This window comes from Falco peregrinus, chromosome 3 (genome assembly GCF_023634155.1).
Source record: "Falco peregrinus isolate bFalPer1 chromosome 3, bFalPer1.pri, whole genome shotgun sequence".
Lineage (NCBI taxonomy): Eukaryota > Metazoa > Chordata > Aves > Falconiformes > Falconidae > Falco > Falco peregrinus.
Window position 1 is genome coordinate 92,132,743 of NC_073723.1, and position 13,427 is coordinate 92,146,169.

General features: G+C 39.5%; 1 protein-coding gene across 2 annotated transcripts in view; it reads left to right on the forward strand.

Moving 5' to 3' along the window:
- GMDS (GDP-mannose 4,6-dehydratase) overlaps positions 1–13,427 on the forward strand; it is a 426,996-nt gene that overhangs the window by 188,330 nt on the left and 225,239 nt on the right. For both annotated transcript variants that reach the window (XM_055799448.1, XM_055799450.1), the window contains one exon: positions 10,436–10,563. In XM_055799448.1, the coding sequence (XP_055655423.1) occupies positions 10,436–10,563 (128 nt within the window). The remainder of the gene's footprint in view (positions 1–10,435; positions 10,564–13,427) is intronic.

The following is a 13,427-nucleotide window of genomic DNA, read 5'->3' on the forward strand; positions in this document are numbered from 1 at the left end:
ACTGCCTCTTCTGTTCCTAGAGGAAGTGTAAACTAACTTAAATGGGAAATATCACAAAAACAGGATAACAATGAATTTCAGGAGTCTACAAAGGAAGAAGTGTTCTTAAAAATACTGATATTAGAACAGTAGTGAGCATGACAAGTTGAACAGTGGTAAATGGACATTTCGTTTAGATTCTCTTTTTTTTTTTCCCCCATTTAATCACTTTCCAAGTATTTTGTTTCACATTTTCTTATGCATAATTTTTGTGGCAATTGAACGTGTTAATGGTGCAGTGTTTAAGTTAGGATTCTTCTTTGTAAATTTCCATAATAGGACTTCAGTCCCAGAACTTCACCAATCTATCTTGCCAAAAACATGAGTTCTCTGGGTTTATAGCTGCATAGTTGTTTTTACTTAATGTATTAATTACACTAAAGAAACACAATTCGCACACAAAAAGAATGCAGGAGTTGAATTAAATTTCAGTGGCACCATTAGAAAAAAGGATTATTCCTTGAAATGTATGTACATTTCAAAAAGCTGCTATAATTTTACTGTTTTCCTGTGTTCAAGTGATTTTCTCAGTAAATAACAGTGTCCGCTTCTTTGCCTCAGTGCCTTTTTCTTTTTAAAGTGAAAATTAGCACCAGGTCCAGGGTTTGTCCCAGAGAGATGTTCATTCTCAGCAATGGCTTTTATGCAACTTCCTGATGTATCCTGGTTTTCTGCCTGTGGGAGAGCTGCCGCTCTGCCTGGTGGCATTTCCAGTTCAGGTTTTGGCTGTGGAAGCCCTAGCACCCTTGCTCAACTTCAGGGTCCTCTGAGAGCGATCACAGCCTGCTCTCAAATAAGGACATAACTTTTTTATAGGAAGTTTAAGCAACCAGCAGTAACTACAGCTAGGTGAAATAATGTTTTTATTGGCTTTCTGAATACTGGAGGTCAACACAGCTAGGCCAAACATGTCCAGGGCTTTCAGGAGCAGGAGGGACGTGCTGTCTTTGTTGGCTTACAGTCTTCCTGGTGTATTGTCAGCTTGTCTCTGCCTTTCCCTCCTATTCTCTTCTTAAACTGTTAGCATCGGGGGGGTGGGGGGGTGGGGGGTGTTGCTTCAGGGTTGGTTCCCCCCCCCCCCCCAATTATTTGAAGCATGTTTTGAGGGAGTTTGTTTTTTAAATACTACATGTGAGGGGGGGTTAATGCAAGATGATGACTTCCAGTGTTGTCCCATTCTGTCCTCGGCAGCCCTGCGTGTCCCTGTGCAGAAGCACGAGCTCAGGAGACAAGGACAGCAGGGGCAGGCAGCGTGGGCTGGAAGTGCCACGAGCTGAGCCCACACCCCTGGTCACACACCGGCTCGTCTGCACGTCACAGCACACACTGTGAAGGCTGGGGGGTTTGACACTCCTGTCAGAGCCATGTGTTTACTTCGTTAGTCTGTTATGAGTCTGACAGGGTGTCTGTCGGTGGAATAATTTGTCCTTGTTCTGGTAATCACAGCCCATCGCAAAGGGTGATTAGTGCATGGAATTGTTGGGAACATCACTGGTGTTGGAGATGTACTTCTCACCACATCCTAGCTGAGAATCTCATTACTCGTAACACAGAAGATGGAAGGGAATGTAGTGCCTCGTGTTTTACGTGCCCTTTTCAAGTACTAGAAAAAAATGGTGCCTCCTGTATTTGCAGAGACTGAGATTTCTTTTTCTCCTTCCCTCCACCTCTCACAAGTGCCCACCTTGTTACTTCTCTATGAGCTCTTTGCCCCTGGGTCTTTCCAGCTCCCTGGAAACAGAGTTATCTGTGTTTCAGGATGCCCCCTTCGTGGCTCCAGGACTCCTGTAGCGAAGGGCGGTTTATGAATATCGAAGCGCATTTACCAAATTATGTACTGAGGGCCTAAAGGGTGCCTTGAGGACTACCACTGTCACAGAGCTAACCACAAGAAAGTCCTAAGAGAAAAACAGTTGAGCAACAAAGCTCCAAAGGGAGGTACATGGATTTAAGAACGTCTTGAGTTATACTGTATAAGTGTCAAACCCGTCTAGGATTGCTTATTAGTTTGTGTGGGAGGTGAAGTTTCAAATAAGTTATTTGGCTGTAGCCAGACCATTTTTCTCTCTCCAAGAAAATACATCAGCACTGACTCAGCAAAGTCGTATGCCACTGTGCCTGGTTTTAAGGCTAGCTCTTGTTACACTCTTTTGCCTTCAGTAGAAGTAAATGAAAGTTCTTTTTACCCCTGACTTGAAGTGAAATGACACATTTTATACTTAGACATTTGCACATTAAAAGCGCTAATACGGCTGCACAGAAAGACATGCAAAACTCTGATTATACCATGACGCACCACAAGCTGATGTCCCAGCCACCTGGAGAGGCTGAGAGACCAACCAGACTTAGTCCCTCAGAGGTCGAAAGGTCCAAGAAACTGTATTAGTCAGTCATGTGTCACCAGGTAAGATTAAAAGCCTTGCCTGCTTCATCTCAAGGGAGTGCTAGGATAAAGGCTGAATGTCTCAGCTTGAACCATCAAACAGCACCTTTTTTGATGTGCTACTGGTTGCTGAGAGGATGGAGGAGGGGAAAGGCAGGGAGAAGAGGAAGGGGGTGTTTGAATTTAAGGGCACAGATACCTGAACTTAGATAGCTATTTAACAAGGTAAGTTAAAATCGGGAAGTTTTGCAAGTTGCCTTAGACTATGTGGTATTTCCATTTTGTACCAGTGCTAGGTTTTCCTTGTGGGTGCATACATTTCTAGCTATTGTAACAGCAGTTCAGCAAAGCATGTACTTAGCTCCAGTTGTTTACACACACTTAAACAATACGGTCTGTGCTGACAAGCAAGCACACTAATGCTTACCCCTGGCTCATACATGCGAGGGCTTGTCTAATTCTATGGCAGCTTAAATGAGAGGTTTAATTCAATGACATTAGTTGTACAGTTTAAAAAACACAGCTTAAATGAGTGTTAACAAATCAGAATGGCTAAAGACATTTACCTTTGTTTTTCGATGTAGTGTATATGAACTGTGATTAAGAACTCAAAGTGAATAGTTTGGAGCAAAAGGTTAAGTTTTCTGTAAGCGAAACGCTGCTCTGTTTATGTAAGTGCCATTAACAGCACAAACTTTGGAACAGAAATAACACTTTTGCATATTGTTTTCAGTATTAGTGTTTGGTTTTTCCTTTTATAAAAATCTTTGATGCCTCACCTTTTCCTGTTCAGTGTACGGTTCCTGAGGGGAAAATATTTCAAATTAAGAAAAAATATATGGAGGAAATACAGCAAAATAGCACCTTTTGCCCAGCAGTTATTGCTGGTATGTTACCCTATCCTTTTAACAAGCCCATATGATAGATCTGAGATGTGTAATTCATCCTGAATAAGGGTATTTTGAACACGAAATCTAATAGCTTTGTGTTACACATTACACATGCAGATTGTCTGCTAATTAAACATTGTTATTTCACAGTCACTGTAGAGAACTGCTGCTGTGTAGTCATAGAAATCATCGTGTCGTTTTTCTTTGGGAGGTAGAAACCTGTACCTGTTTGTATGCAAAACAGTCGTGAAGAGTTTAAAGCCCTGATGACAGATCCCTGGTGGAGGGTTAGCTCCGCTGGATCACAGGGGAGTGTGGCTCACTGTGCTGTGACAAATGTCACCTCTGGTTCTTGTCCTCTGGTGGTGGTTGCTAGGTCTGTGCCCCACTTGTTTGATGCTCCAGTTAATAAACATTGCACACAACTGAGTTTATTGTCCCTATGATGCAAGTCATCCTTTAACACAGTAAAGTGCAGTTAGCAGATGCACCTCTTATGTGGAGCTTATTAGTTGTCCCTCCAGGTAAGCTTCATGCTATCTTTCCTCCCACTGGGAGATAGTCTCCCTACTTTCTGTGTTCCCTTCCAGTTTCTGTATCCCGTCGTTCCTCACAAGATAGTCTCTCATTCTTGTTTTCCACTCAGATTATAAAAATCATTATTTTTTATTCCCTCCATGCCAAGTTCATATGATCTCCTGTTGCTCTCAGCTGTCCAGATGTTCTCAGCGTGCAAGGGGATGTTGGGGGCAGAGATGCTCTTGGGCTGAAAAGCATCAGCTCCCTCCAGTGTGCTGCCGTCCTGCTGCAGGTGCTTTCTGCCTCTGCACACCTCTGCCTTTCCGCTTCAATCTCCCCGTTTTTAAAAGACAGGTACTAGTGTGTTTTCTGTTACCCAAGGAATTCCATTGAAAAGTGTGGAGCAAATGAAAAATTGGGCCAAGCAGACTTAGCACATTTTACTTTTGGCATTGGAAAGTTCAAAATGTGTGTCAATATATTATAGAAACTGATATGTTGATTAACGTCTTTGTTAACAATATTTAAAGGAGTTAGTACCTCTTCCTTTGATTGAAACCACACATATTAAAGTAATACCAAATGAGGATCACTTGATGAGGAGGGGCAGTTTTATCCTCATGTTATTGGGCTGTTGCTTTCAGTCTGTGATCTGTGGATTTTGTTGTTACATGAATATTTCCCAGGGGATTGATGAAGAATGACCTTTAGGAAGAAGCCTATTATCAGTAGCTCTGTCTTTCCTGTTTAGACACCTCACATGTCCATTGGAAAATCGTTGGGGGTATGGAAACTGAAAATGTTTGAAAAGCATTGCAAATCTATTAAAAATCTGAGAAACCCACTATCATAAGGTACTATTACACTTTAAAAGGAGAAAGAGAATGGAAATATTATGATGAAGCAAAGTATTTCCAGCTATGCTATTACAGGATTAAAATGTAAGGATTAAAGCACTATATCTCATGTTTCAGGAAATAAAATGATTTATTGCTCAGGTCAGGAAGATGTTTCCCATGCAGTGCATGACTTTACAATGAGTTGCTTATGAATCATATCACCCTTATTTCATATATATTTCATTTTACAAAAATCTGATTGTGGACTTTCTGGCAAGTTTATTCTTACGTAGCTGTACTTGCTGTGTGAAATTTGCAGGATATTATGAAGAGCTAAGAAGGAAAAAATCCCTTTCAACAGTGATTTTTTTCTTTGATTCCAGTGATGTTTCTACTTTGTATAATTGTCATTGTAAGAAGAACAATTTGTTGTTTTAAATTGGGAGTGGATTCACAGTTAAAATGCATGAGTGTTTAACATATACTAAGCAGCTGCTTTACTAGTTTAACCAAAATTCAGTACTATATCAGCTGTTTTGATCAAGATACAGTTGAAAATTCCATTTAAACCCAAATTATGGAAGGTTAATTTCAAGATTTGTAACTTGATTTTTCATGTGGTTCACACTGACATAACTCCGTTGCCTTCAGAGTAATTGCTACTGATTTTCATCAGTATAAGCTAAAGGAGACTCTGGACTTCTTTTCTTAGAAAAACTGGGTGTTGCTTTGTTTTTTCATTTCAGCTTATTACAAAAATAAGCTTCTCTTAGAATGGAATTGTGGACAGTGTGGATTTTCAGGCAATCAAAACATTTTAATGATCTCATTAAATGTATCATTTACAACATATATATGTTAAAAGAAATATGTTCTGTTGAGTTAGTAGAAGCACTGGGTACACAATGTGTTTGGACATGTTAGGCTTCCACTAGAATCTATGCCAGAACTGTAGAAACCTGGAGGAATAAAAGCTCACAACTCTTTTTCTTGTGCCAGCATCTTTAGAGACAGAAACCTTTTTATCATATTGTATGCAAAACAAAGAAAAAGATGTTATGGCAAATTTATAGACTGTGCTAGGACTACATTTCAGCTGATAGAGAAGTATTACTATTAAATGCTATGAGACTCACTGTTATTCTATAATATTACTAGGATTAATGATGGATTTTCTTATGCCTGAAACAACTAGTACTATACAGGGATAGCAGACTTCCTAAGACCACATTTTTGTCATCTGTTCAGTTTTGCATGTAGCCTTGAAAGCCTAGAAAATGAAAGTTCTTTAAAAGTAGTTACTATAACAGTAGCTCTTAAAGCTGCTTCATCCATTTGGCTGCCTCTTATAAACCACACAGTCTAGAGAAAAGCACCTACTTCAAACAGCCAGCTTCCTGATGATGCACAAAGGGTGGAACCCCAGTGCTGATAAAAGGAAGGGGGTACTGGTGCAGAGACCCAGGTATTATTTTTTCTCTTGTGACATCCAGCCTTGGAACTCTAGGTAGGTGCATTGAGAACATGCTTCCTGAAGCAATAGTTTTAAATGTGTGTTAATGAGAGATGTGTCCAGCTTCCAAAACTTACCTTTGCCAGATGTAGGCAGCATCCTTCTTGGAGGGATGAGCTGCGCAGGCTGTTTTTCACCCTGAGCCAGACGGTGCAGTGGGTGACAGGCCTGGGCTGGAGAGCTGAAGCTATTGCATTATACCTCTGCTATTTCTTTTTATTGTAGTATTGTTCCTGTAGTGGTTTGCTGACAAGTTATATGTTTTACAGATCAGGTCTGCTTGATGAGGAATCCTTGCTTAAAATCGTATCTAGGATAAATCGGGTTTGTAAATCAGACCTTATGGTTCCTATTGGAATGCTAATGATCTCAGAGGGAGGGCTTGGGTTTTGAAAACAAATCTAAACTAATGCCCAGGGTTCCTGACAGAGCTGTTAATATCGTGAAAACTCATGTTTAAGTCCTCTTTTAAAATGTAAAAACTTGTCAGACACTGCTAAACCAAAGCTGTTTGGAACTGCTGAAATGTGCAGAGGCACCAAAGCATCCTTTGCAACGTCTGGCCAGATCTCTGCTGTTGCGGTACAGCAATTCCAGTGCTGTCAGTAGTGATGGAAACCAGAGTATAATGTGGCCCATCATGGTTTGGATGTATTTGCTGCATAGATGCTATGCAAAGCAATTAGCCCAGCGTGCTTGGCCCTACAAGGGAGTAAGAATGACTGTTTGCTTGGTTACCGTAGGGTAGTGAGCTCCTTTTCGGATCCTGTCCTATCCTATATGGCAGGACAGTACCACCCTCACACATTTTGAAAAAGTGTTCAAATAAGTGAGAATATATCACACATTTAATAATTTTGAACACTCCATGTTCATTGGTACTAGATGTGAGCAGTGAGGTGTGTTTTACAACACGTCTCTGAACTGAGGAAACAAAACAAAGACAGGAGACAACTGTGGGACTTGGACTTCCCTCTTCCCTGCAATCTAAGCTAGTTTCTGTTGCTACCACCACACGTTTCCACATGAATTAGCAATGTTAGCAGCATAGTGAAGCAGGCCTTATTCAGCTGTGGTAGCTGTGGCATGTAAGCTGCTGCATCATCTTGATCTGATGAAAGTCAGCATAAAGGGTGATGTGGTTAACACACCAGCAGCTCTGCTGATACTCATACTGGCACTAACAGGACATTCTGTCGGGGGAAAATGCCCTTGTAGCTTCAACATCTGCAGGTCCTCAATAGCTCCTGAGGAAGAAGGAAGCTAACCATTTCTGTGTCTCAAAAGGTACTTTGTATTCAGTTATATAAAGATATCTGTAGCACTCCACATAGACCTTTTAGATAGAATCATTCCTGAGGAAAGAGACATTATGTCTGCCAAGTTTCAAGCCAAAGCAAGATTTTATAGCCTGATTGCAAACCCCTAGGACAGGGCTTTATAATGGAAATGCTGACATAGACTTCACTATTTTGTATGACTCCAGTGGGCATCAACTTAAATTCTAGCTATGATGTGCATTTAATGGCATGGGATCAAACATGTACTGTAATGGGATATTTTAAGATACTGTGTTTGAAGAGAATTGGTATTTAAATGTTATTTATGAACCATATCATTTAAATACTTCTGAAATGTGCCATTCGGTCCTTGGTTGCATGAAAAAAAAAATTCTAATCACATTTCTCAGAATGAACAGTAGCATAGTTTTCTTCCACAGCTTTAATGCTGAGGCACTTCCAAGAAGAGGGTTGATATTATTTTGTTGAACCCTTACTGGAATATTTCTGGAAAATAAATGTTTTCATTTTTCACTGTGGTACACTCTAATTCTTCATTTCAGCCTTTTGAGGAATATTCTGCATTTGCTTGGAGAAGACCTTTAAAGATAATTTCTCTACAGTTGTCAGTGACTGCAAGAAGACAGCAGTCGCTAGTATTTGCTGTTTTGTGCTAGATGAATCTGCTTTTTCTTGTGCACTCTCTTTCATATATTTTAAGATCAGTTGATAGCATGAAAGTTCTCTCTCACACACACACAAACTAATAAGCTGGGTTTTTTTTTTTTATGCTGAGGAAGTGGTTGCTCCAGAATGGAAGCTGACATTCATTAGTTGTGTAGGTTGACAGTAAAACGTGCTTTAAAGCAGATGATGACTAGAAGTCTCACTGCTTTCACTGCAAATGGGAACATAGCGCTGAAAGCGGCCAGTTTTGCTTATTACTCAGTTGTAAACTGCAACGTAAAGACATATACTTTATCCTAGGAAAAAAAGTTTCTCCTTCAAGTGCTATTTACTGAATAATAATGCTAACTGAAATTGTTTCCATGCAGAAGGTTAGGAAGTTTCCTACCTAATACTAACAAGTTTGTGTAATGGCATGAATATATTTTTAATTAATTAGTAATAATCTGTGCGAAGATCTCAGAGCACTTGGATAATGTAAGAAATGGAAACAGTCTTTGGAGAAGCGCCAGTCTGACTAAGCCAAAGAGACTGTCACTGGTTTCTGTTAAGCCAGAACTCCACTCCTGCTGCAAGCCTGTCCGGCCAGGAACAGGGGAACCACAGTACTTTGCTTTCAGAAAATTGCAATAGCAGAGTCACAGTGTCAGTCCCGTGGTTTGCACTGGTTTATCTTTGGCATAATTATATTTCTGCTGTTGAGTGTGCAGGGTGCAGTCTGGAAGAAGGGCTTAGGCTTTCATCCTGCAGTTGACTCATTTGTCCAATTTTTGAGGAACACTGCTACAAAAAACACTCCCCAGTATATTTTGTTTCTGAAACTTTGCAAAGCACACAATTTTGAAATCTTCCTTTATATATGAACACTTTTTCAGGGAATATGGAAATTACATGGTTTCCATCCTTTAAAAAATAAGCACAAGTTGGTGAAATATTCTAAATGGCTAATAAACAGAATTCTAATTAGTTCAGCAGTTGACAGAAAATTAAAATTCTATCTTAATCCCATGGTAAAGTCTGAATTATTTAATTGCTTCATTCCACATGGTTCTTACAGGTATGCACTTATTTTTTTTACTTTTGGCAGTGTCAAATGACACCAAAAGGTACTGTAATGCTCTTGACTTTACAGGAAAAATTAATAGTCTGGAAAAGACACTTCACATTATTTAATAATTTTGCAGCAGCCTATTGTTCGTTTGACAGGAAACGGAATATATTGAGATGCGTATCTCAAGACCAGAATTCCATAATGAAAAAAACCTACATATATGCATTGAATGTACAAGCTGCGCTACTTAAGGACTTTAGAAACTTGCTAAGTGTTTTACTAGAACAGTAATTTTCACTGACTTTCCTCCTTCCCATTTGGATGGGGTATCATCTGTCACCACTCCATCATATTTTTTTAGCTATTAAAAAGGCATGTAATTTTAATTTTTGTGGCCCATTAGTGTGCAAATGCCATTGTGCTTGCTTAGCCTGAATTAATGGTCTAAATTGAAATCCCTCTGCTTTTGAGGAGACTGCTGACCACATTTTGGAAACACAGCCATCATAATCTAAAAATCAAGATATGAAAATAACTAGAAAAAAGTATTTTTTAAAGCAACTCTACAGGGAGCAGAAATGGGTACACAAATTTTCTAAAGCAATACAGTGAACAAAGTAACAGAAATATGATAAAACAGTGCACAACCTTCAACTGATAAAGTTGAAATCACAATTTCATGATCTCACTGAACCTGGGAGACAAAGAATCACAAATAGCTAGAGAAGTAGAACACATTTAACCGTTACGGTTCTTTGGAGAATAAGTCATATTTGGATAGTCTCGTGTTTTTTTTTATTAATAAACTAATTTATTTAGATATATGCATTCCTTTTAAAAAAATTGAAATAAAAAAGAAACAGCAACAAAAAACTTGAGGGTGGTCTAAGATGTCTGTCTTCTTTATGTAACCTTTTGCATTTTGTGTTTAAGAACTAACATTCCAAATGATTTTCTTTGGCTCTGTGCCTGGACTGAATACTGAGGCAGCAAATTAGGAATGCTTAAGAAGTTCCACAAAGAAAGACGTTTGCAGTGAAAGTGCAGCTAATGTGACACTTGCACTGGAAGCTTCATTGCCTGCTCAAATGATAAAAGATGGCTTGGGTCTCAGCGTTGTGAGGGGAGTGAATGAAGACAGAAAGTACCATGTTATGAGCTATACAAGGTGTTTCTGGTGGCCAGTGATCTGCCACTGTGACTATGTTGATATTACTTTTTATTTCTATTCCAGGGGCTAACTTTGTTACTCGAAAAATTAGCCGATCAGTTGCAAAGATTCACCTGGGGCAGCTGGATTGTTTCAGCCTGGGCAATCTGGATGCTAAGAGAGACTGGGGCCATGCCAGGGACTACGTTGAGGTAAGCTGTGGGCCACGTGCCTTTTGCTGAGTCGTCTTCACGGTGGGGATAATGCTTATTGCTGTAACTTCAGGTCATGGTTCACGGAGGGCTATCTCGAGATGTTTTTGCCTATTGAGGTCTGTTAACTTTGTCTTGCTCTTGATTTCAGAGCAGGGAGTTTAGTAACACAGCAGTCTACCCCAGGCGTGACCTGAACAGAAAAACAAATCTTTGGGCTTACATTCCTTGACTGAATTCCTTGGGGGAGGGAGCTGACTATAAAGTGAATCTCTTTTAGAGTATTTCCCCTATTGTTTTGACAAATTTTATAACCAATATTAAGATTGCAGCAAGATGCAGTATGACATGAAGTCAAAGATCCTGCTGGAGGTTCGTGGCCTTTATTATAATGAGGCAAGAATGATGTATATATAAATGAGCAAAGGTCTAACTGGTCATACATCAGAAAGAAGCATCACAACATAGTTGTGATGGCAGGTATTGCAACACACGTGCTTGCATCGAGTGTTTGAAAGGTTTTCATAGTCAGGATTTGTTTCTAATTTTATTCTATGCATCTACTTAAGCAGGCAAACAAACAATACCCCTGTATTGTATTACAAGGAGACATGAATGACCACGTAGGAAATACTGTCTTTTCCCCAGGAGACTTTTGTCCCCATTTTGGTGCTTAAAGATTTCCTGCGGTCATTGGGCTATTTCTGTCTTTTAATAATTCCTTGCTGGGAAACCGGATTTGGCTTCACCATTCATTGATGTAGTTTAAAAAGATTATGACTGTTTGTTTTGGTTTTCTATATTACAAAGTAAGAAGTATTTCAGTAGGAAAAAGTCTGATTTGGTATTTTTATCATAAATCGAGATTTAAAAAGTAAAATAAAAGCTGAGCTCTCAAATCTTGTTTACAGTCAAAAAGAAGCAGCAAGAAAACAATGTTGTAATACCACAATATAAACTTTTGTTCTGGATGAAATTAAAAAAAGTAAACAGCCATATTGCCTTACCATTGAAAGGGTTACATCAAATGAGCGAAGAAGGTGATTTTTGGCAGCTGGCTGTAAATAAAGTGGGCTTTTGGTTCTGTGCTGCATTTGCATGTAAAGTGGTAAGGGCACCATGGGTGTCATGGCTATGCCTCCATGACTATTGTGTTCTATTTGTGGCCACAACATTAGTTGAAGCAGTTAATGGAGTAAACCATCCCAATCACCTTTTTAATGGATAAAACTATAGTTAAGAGAGTTCATTAAGTCAGTTACCGAGTCTCAGATGAACGGAAGTAAAAGATTAAGCCAAATAAAACGATCAGTTGCATTGAACATAATGAGCGTAATTTGCTAACAGGCATTGAACACTCCATAAATACTTTGGCTATCTCATCACAAGACAAGTTGCACCAGATCATAAATCGTGGGATAAATCCTAATGTCTTCTTCCATAAGGGAAATCCAGAATAACCCTCTTGTGCCTAGTGGGTCAGACCCTTGTCCTGTGTTCAAACCTTTAAAAACAAAAAGGAAATGAGAACAAGTCTATCTAGAAGAATGACTAGCTTTCAAGGCCTTTGGCCTCCAGAAGGAATGTAGTTGTCCGAGGTCTACAGCACGAACACATGTTGGTTGTGTAAGTAGCATTCCAGACCTTTCAGCTACACGTTTTGGGCCTGTCCCAAAATCTTCTGGAAAGAATTCCTCACTAAAATATAGTTCATCTTGAGTATTTCTCTTCCCAGAGTGGTACCTCTTCGGATAACGGGAGAGTTATTATCAATTCTCTAATTCCCTGAATATTGTGGAAATGTGGTTACAGGCAGCCTTCTAATGGCTAAAAAAGTGAGTAACTTTAAACTGGAAATAAACAATTATTTGAGGCTTTAATGGACTGGAAAGTGGGGCTTAGAGATTTAACGTTGTTCAAATAAATACATAGTATGTTAGAAAGCATGATCGTATTTACAAGCATTTGGGGAGCTTCCTTAAGCGTATGGCTGAACACATAGGGATATATCTTATCCCCTCCATATGTACTTTTAAATCCCATTGATATTAATACAAGTAACACATGTGCATATAGACTAGACCATGTACTGTGTTTTCTTTCTTCTTATTTCCTTATTAGGGATAATAATAAAACCATAAATACATTCCTTTTTGTTATTTTATAAAATATTATGGGTCAGTTCCTGATCTCATGAAAGTTGATGACCAAAATCCCATTGACTTCATGGACAGATCGTATCCTGTATGTATTGGAGTGGAGAACGTCTGGCAGTTACAAAGCACAAGCAGAAGTCAGGACTCTCAAGCTTGGATCACATGCGTTCATCTGACTGCCACTGTGCTTTTGGGCTTCCGTCTAGAGCAGAGCATGGAAGTGCCTGCACTGAAGCTTGTTGGTGCCCACCAAGGGATGAGCTGCCAGCATGCTCGGTGCTAGCTGTGGGTTGAGGTCAGCTTTAGTAGCAGGTGATTCGGAGCACGATGCATAAACAGAGGTTCATATCAGGGGAGAGTAGTTGGAGTATGTGTTTGATTAGGTTTTGGGGCTGGGACTTGAAGTACCACCTGCAGGAACTGAAAATCAGATACAGCAGCTTTGTGCTGGTGGATGAAAACTGGGAAGTCGAACGCACTAGAAAGAAAGGTTTCCATTCAGTGTTTGAAGGGAACAAAACAGAAATAAGTAGGCATCGAAAATTGGGGGAGGAGGCAGGGGATGGCGGTGGGGTGTATATTAGTTTTATCCTAAAATTATATTAGTAACTCTTAATACTTGCAGAAAGTGCTGTGCTTCTTAACTCCCCCTTTCTCCATTTTTACTCTGCTGTGATCCAGCACAAGTCATATGGGATAATATTAAAG